The 5,679-nt window shown below is 62.0% G+C and overlaps 1 protein-coding gene across 2 annotated transcripts; it reads right to left on the minus strand.

Moving 5' to 3' along the window:
* Positions 1 to 1,387: 1,387 nt before the first annotated feature.
* Positions 1,388 to 5,427, minus strand: NFE2L1 (NFE2 like bZIP transcription factor 1). 2 transcript variants are annotated; one of them, XR_008973764.1, is made up of 6 exons: positions 5,298 to 5,427; positions 4,754 to 4,948; positions 4,291 to 4,380; positions 3,852 to 4,013; positions 1,851 to 3,611; positions 1,388 to 1,689 (listed from the first exon to the last, which is right to left on the minus strand). XR_008973764.1 is itself a non-coding variant. In XM_057421421.1 (5 exons), exons 1-5 carry the CDS (start codon positions 5,304 to 5,306, stop codon positions 2,274 to 2,276), a joined length of 1,794 nt encoding a protein of 597 aa, XP_057277404.1. In that variant the 5' UTR covers positions 5,307 to 5,427; the 3' UTR covers positions 1,776 to 2,273. The 2 variants fall into 2 exon arrangements, 1 of the variants encoding a protein (XP_057277404.1); XM_057421421.1 differs by lacking the exon at positions 1,388 to 1,689 and having other exon boundaries at positions 1,776 to 3,611.
* Positions 5,428 to 5,679: the final 252 nt, after the last annotated feature.

Genomic DNA, 5,679 nt, shown 5'->3' on the forward strand with positions numbered 1-5,679 from the left:
GGAGCCAACCTGCAGAGCCCCATATAAATACACTGGTGATGGAACAGCCCCTGGCTCTGGAACCAGCGCTGTGGCGTGCACTGGATGGAGCTGCAACAGAGAGGTTGGAGCTGCGTTGGTGGCGTCTGAACGCCTAACAGGACCCAGTGCTTGGCTCAAGGGGGAGGATGAGGCTGCACCAAGGCAGCTCCGACCTGCAGGGCCCAGCATCAAGCCCCACACGCCTTTGAGCAGCAGCGGCTTTGCTGGCTTCAGCTCCAGGACCCACAACGGGTTCCATGCACTGCGGGTTCAACCAGGACCATGCTTCTCCAAGGGCTGCTTTGGGAAGATGCTGTTGGGAAGGAAGGAAGAGCAGAGGAACCTTCTCCTCCCCTCCAACCTGGTACCGACAGGCTGGGATAACAGCAACGCCCTGGAGCTACCGTGGAGGCGCAGGACCCGCAGGAGGAGGCCCCGTCTGCTTTCTCTTTGAAGCAACGAAGAAGAAAACCATGAAGCAAACATGCTTGTACAGTGAATAAGCCGGTTTATTTTCGTCCTGTGCTCACAACAATCTCTCCTCGTTCCCTGACAGGTCACAGAGCACTCAAAAGAAGAGTTTCTAAGAGGAAAAATAACTTAAAACATCCGCGCAGGGCCCCCTTCCAACCTCCCCGCACCCACAGCTCCACCTCTTGTGCTTCAGCTCATGCCCAAGTCCAGCCACTGAATCTCAAGGAGCGCTCCTGGGGCTGCAGCGAGCGGATCCCCACAACCCCCCCTACCCCCGAGATCCAACCACCTTCCCCATGGCCTCTCTCCTGCCTGCACCAGGGTTCCTTCCCTTGCGTTCCCAGCCCGAGTCCTCCCTCAGCCCGACCCGCACGCACAGGACTGGCTTGGCAAAGCCTTGCTGTTGGGTTTGGAAGCTTTGTTTCTGTCGGTTGCTGGTAAAGTCGGCCGGCTCCCAGCTGTGCTATACTGCAAATACAGCTTCATAGGATCGCCTCCGTGGCGGAGACGGACAGTGATCAAGGCACTACCCCCACCCCCCTCCTGAAAACAAAGGAAGTCAGACCAACACCTAGGGACAGAAGAGAATCCTATAATGTGATCACACGGTTACACGGAATCTTTCGGTATGGCAAAGAGAACATTGAGCAGCTTTGAACGGTTGGGCTTCTCCCTTTGTTATGTTTCTTTTACTCAACACAAGCACTCAAGACCCTATAGGGAAAAACCAGGGCTGAAGCCCCAAGAAATCAAAGCGCGGTTACGGAACAGGAATCCTAACGGCTGTCTATAAGCTCTATGAGTGACGAGCCCACGGCTTGGTGGGGGACAGGGAAGGGGTTAAACCCTCTGCTCCCCTTGTGCTGTGCACTGCCGTGCACTCGCCCAGCTCCCGGCCCTCGCATGGGAGACGACAGCGTTTGCATGCAGGCTGCTGCGTGTGCCGGCCCAGCGCGGCGCTGGCGCGGCGGCAGTGACATGCTCTGAGTGTGGTGATGGGGGGGGGACCCGGAGCACAGCGGTTCTGTTACCCCTCTCCAGTGCCCCCCTTCCCGAAAGCCCTCCACAGCTCCTCCACACGTACCCGGTTCTCCCTGTGAGCTTCCTCAAGCCTGGCAAGGGTTAATTGGAAGTCACAGCACGCGTGTTGCCATGTGTGCACCGGTCTGCTCTAGGAAGGGATGCTGGGTAAATCTGGAATTCAGTCGGATCGAGTCACACACACCGATGGCAAAAACGGGGCGAGGGAAAGGAAAACAAAAAAGAACCAAAACCAGAAAAAAAAAAACAAAAAAACAAAACAAAAAACGGGAAAATAAAATAGGGAAAAGGAAAAATAATAATAAACCAACTACCTGAAATCACAGAACTTTGGAAGTTCAGAAAATGTCTCTCCTATCACTTGGTTTAAGTTCATTTGCTTAAATCTCTTTTTTGTTTCTCTTATTTAAAGCCAGTTCCTAACAGTAGTTTGTTTATCCGCCTCTGCCAAGCCCACCGCCAGTGCTGCCAGCTCGTGTCCTGCGCTCAAAGGATTCCAAAGCTGTGGAATTCCGGCGGCGGGCAGCCCCCAGCGCTCCGCCCGCAGGTCCCGCAGTGTCTCCCGCCGGCAGCAGTCCCCTTTGCTCGTGTGGGTTGGGTTGGTGTGGGTCGTGGTTTTGAGAAGATAGGATCGGATAAGAAGGCATTGAAAGTTCCTCTAAGTACTTCCAGGCTCAGCCCTTCTCCAGTTCTCCCAGTTGAACGAGTGTCCCGCTCCTCCCGCGGCGCCCATCCCGTCACTTCCTCCGGTCCTTCTGTTTGCGGTCCTGGCGCCGCACCGGCTGCTCGGCGGCGGCGGCGCGCGGGATGAGGAGCACGCTGCCGTCGGTGCCGTACTGCAGCGCGTACTGGCTGGGCGAGTAGGGCTGCCCGTTCTCATCCCGCAGGCGGCCGAAGACCTCCTGGTACAGGTTCTGCACCTTCTGCTTCATCTGGCGGATGGATTTAAGGAATTCCACTTTCTCCCTGAGCAGTTTGGACTTGTCCCGTTGCAAGTCCTCCACGTCCCGTTCCAAGTTGAGGATGGTGTCCAGCTTCCTCTTGCGGCAGTTCTGCGCAGCCATCTTGTTCTTGCCTCGCCTCCTGATGTCGCGGATGAGGCTGAGCTGAGCCTCGCTGAGCTGGTACTTGGAGAGGAGCTCGTTGAACTCCTCCACGGGCAGGTTGATGATCTTGTCGTTGGTGAAAGGGATCTTCATGGCGCGGGCGCGATGCTCGTCCCTGCTCATCTGCTTGTCCAGGAACTCGGACGGTTTCTCCTTGCTGCTCTTCTTCCCGGCGCTGGGCAGTTTGGGCTCCTCGGGATCCAGGGCCCCCGGGGCCATGTTGTAGGTGTGGTTGTGGCCAACATGCTCCAGGTAAGGCAGGTAGTGGAGCTGCGATGGGTCCTGGTAGCTCATGCGGCAGAACTTGCTGTACTCTGGCTGGTATCCAACCGCCCCTTCCGCTTCTTCAAAGTCCACGTTTTCAGAGTCGGAGCTGTAGCCGACGGCTCCTTCCTCGGAAAACGAGGAGGAGGAGGAAGAGGATGAGGAGGAAGAAGATGAGGAGGAGGAGGAGGAGGCTTCGGAGCTGCTCAGAGAAGCAGGACTGTGGCCAGAATCCAGAGAAAGACCTGAGTCGGAGTCAAACTCCTCTTCCAGCTGCGAGGCCTGCACCGGGTTGAAGCCCTCCTCGATGGCCAAGTCCATCAGGCTGATCTCGTCCAGCATGGCTTCATCCAGGAGCCCCCCCAGCGGGTCGGGCAGCTCGGGGGCCGCTGTCTCATTGCCGGTGCCGTTGAGCTGCGGGGGGAAGAAGATGCCGCTCAGGTTGGTGGAGCCGAAGGTGGTGTTGAGGCCGGTGGAGTTGTCCGGCGCCAGCTGGAGCAGGGCCGAGCCGCCGGCCATGGAGGGGCTTTCGATCTCGGAGCTGAAGAGGGAGAAGTCCTGCGAGCAGCTACCCAGGGAGGCCTGATGCAGGCTGACGTTCTGGTTGATGGGAGTGTTGGGGGCGAGGCTGTAGTTGGAGGCCAGCAGGTCCCCGCTCGTGCCGTTGTACAGGGGCTCGGCGGTCGTGGTGTTCACTTCCATAGCCTGCAAGAGACACACGGGACGGGGCCGGTGAAGGCGCCGCGCTCCTGCGCTGCACCAAAAGCAGGGCGATGCTTCTGGATCTGCCAAACGAGCCCAATCCTGCGGGACTGGCTGCGGGAAGGTGAATCCAGCACCACGCACGCAATGTCACCGCGCAGGTCAAGGCACGACCCAAAGCGCCACAGCCCGATGGTGCAGCACCGAGCCCCAGTGCGGCGAGCAGCCACCCCATGAGCTCACCTGCATCTCCATGATGGACATGAGGTCCTGCCACTGCTGCTCCAGGTCGAAGGGCGACTCGGCCTCGGGGAGCAGGGGGGGGAGCAGGCCGGGCTGGCCGCCCGCGGGCCGGCTCTCGCCGGGCACGGCTTCGCTCAGGGTGGACACATCCGCAGCTGGAAACTGAAGCCCAGGAGGCAAGAGTGAGGCCATGGACGGGGAGGGAAGGCAGCGATCCCGAACCCCCCTTCACCCCTCCATGTGGGCAATCAGCTCCCCTTTGTTCAGAGCAAACTGGGTGCAGTTGTCCCTCTCTGAACCGATGAGAAGCAAGGACAGAAATGCTTAACTGTGACCTGCCTCGAGCCTCCCCTAAGCAGGCAAACCCCACTGACTGCTGGTTCTGCGATCTGCATTAAGGGATCCAGGAGGAGCCGAGGACATCACCGCATCCACTCACCTCCGAATTGTCCCCGAACGGGAAGGTGGCCTCCAGCAGCCTAAGGCACTCCTCCAGGGACAGCGCTGTCTGATCCTCCGCACCGGGCACCTGCGGGTAACACAGTGGCAGCCCCGGGATGAGGGAGGTGATGGGGATGGTGATGATGAGCAAGGAGCTCCTTCCAGCAGGGCTTTATTCCAGCGCATCCAAAAAGAGCCAGAGGCCCCACCCAGTGGCTCCATCCTCCTGCTCTGGAGAGCGTCAGAGCGGAGCAGGGAATCGCTGCTCCCCTCCCGCCAGCGCAAGGACTCGGCTCGGCCACAAGGACCCGGCGCCCTCACCCTCCCTGCGGCCCAGGACCCGCTCCTTTCCCCCCCTGCCCTGCTCCTGCAGCTCCGTCCACCCTTCCCATTGGAAAGCAGAGCCCCCCCCACCACCACCACCCTCCGGTGGCCCCAGGGACCCGGCTGCGGGGCGTTACCTGCGCAGGGAACCTCTCCCCGGTCTCCCCATCAACTAAGAGGTTCCTGGCCAGGAGCTCTCTCCTCCAACCGTCCCCATCGCTCAGCTCTTTGTCCACTTCGCTCTCCTTCTGCCGGTGGCTGTAGTCGAACACCTCTCTCCCGGCGCCCAGATCGATGTCCTGTCTCCACAGGATGTCAATCAAATCGATGTCCTGCAAGACAACCACCGCCAGCCCTTCAACCCCGGCCCCCCCTCTCCCCGTGCCCCGTTCGCCTCCCGGGGGTCCCCACCGCGGCTTTGCGGCTCCTTCCCCGCCCCGCCGCCCGTGGACACCCGCTTGGGCCCGCCCGGGGCCGCCTCGCATCCATCCGCCCCTGGAGCCATCCCGGCCATTTGCATAAGGGGTGGGGTGCGCGGCAGGAAAATCCCCGCATTCCCACCCACCTGATGCAACCCCGGCACCGGGCCGCAGTGTGCGACCCCCCCCCCCCCTCCAACACCACCGGTACCGGGCACCGCCAGCACCGGCGATGGAGCCGCCCCCCCGTCCCCCCCGGTACCTTTCTCATGTCCCCAGCTGCCGCCCGGGCCGCGGCTCGCACCGATCATGGTCCCCGGGGGAGCGGCGGGGGCAGGCGGCGGCGGGAGGCGGCGGCGGCGCTCATGGCCGGCCCGGGGCGGCCGCGGGGGCTGGGCTGGGCTGGGCTGGGCTCGGCGGGGCTGGGGCCGCTTCCCTCCCACCCCCCCCTCCCGCGGCAGCTGCGGCTCCGTCCCGGGCCCTGCGCTCACCGGTACCGGGCCCGGTCCCCGCCGCCCTGCCCGGGCCGGGCTGCGGCGCAGCCCCGCCCGCCCCTCCCCCGCCGTTACCTTGGCTGCGGCGGCCGCCAAGCCCCGCCCAGCCGCGCGCCACGCCACGCCCCTTCTCCACCAATGAGCCGCTAA

This window comes from Pezoporus wallicus, unplaced genomic scaffold, assembly GCF_028554395.1.
Source record: "Pezoporus wallicus isolate ANWC-B61680 ecotype Strahan unplaced genomic scaffold, APGP_CSIRO_Pwel_v1 contig_13057, whole genome shotgun sequence".
Classification (NCBI taxonomy): Eukaryota; Metazoa; Chordata; class Aves; order Psittaciformes; family Psittacidae; genus Pezoporus; species Pezoporus wallicus.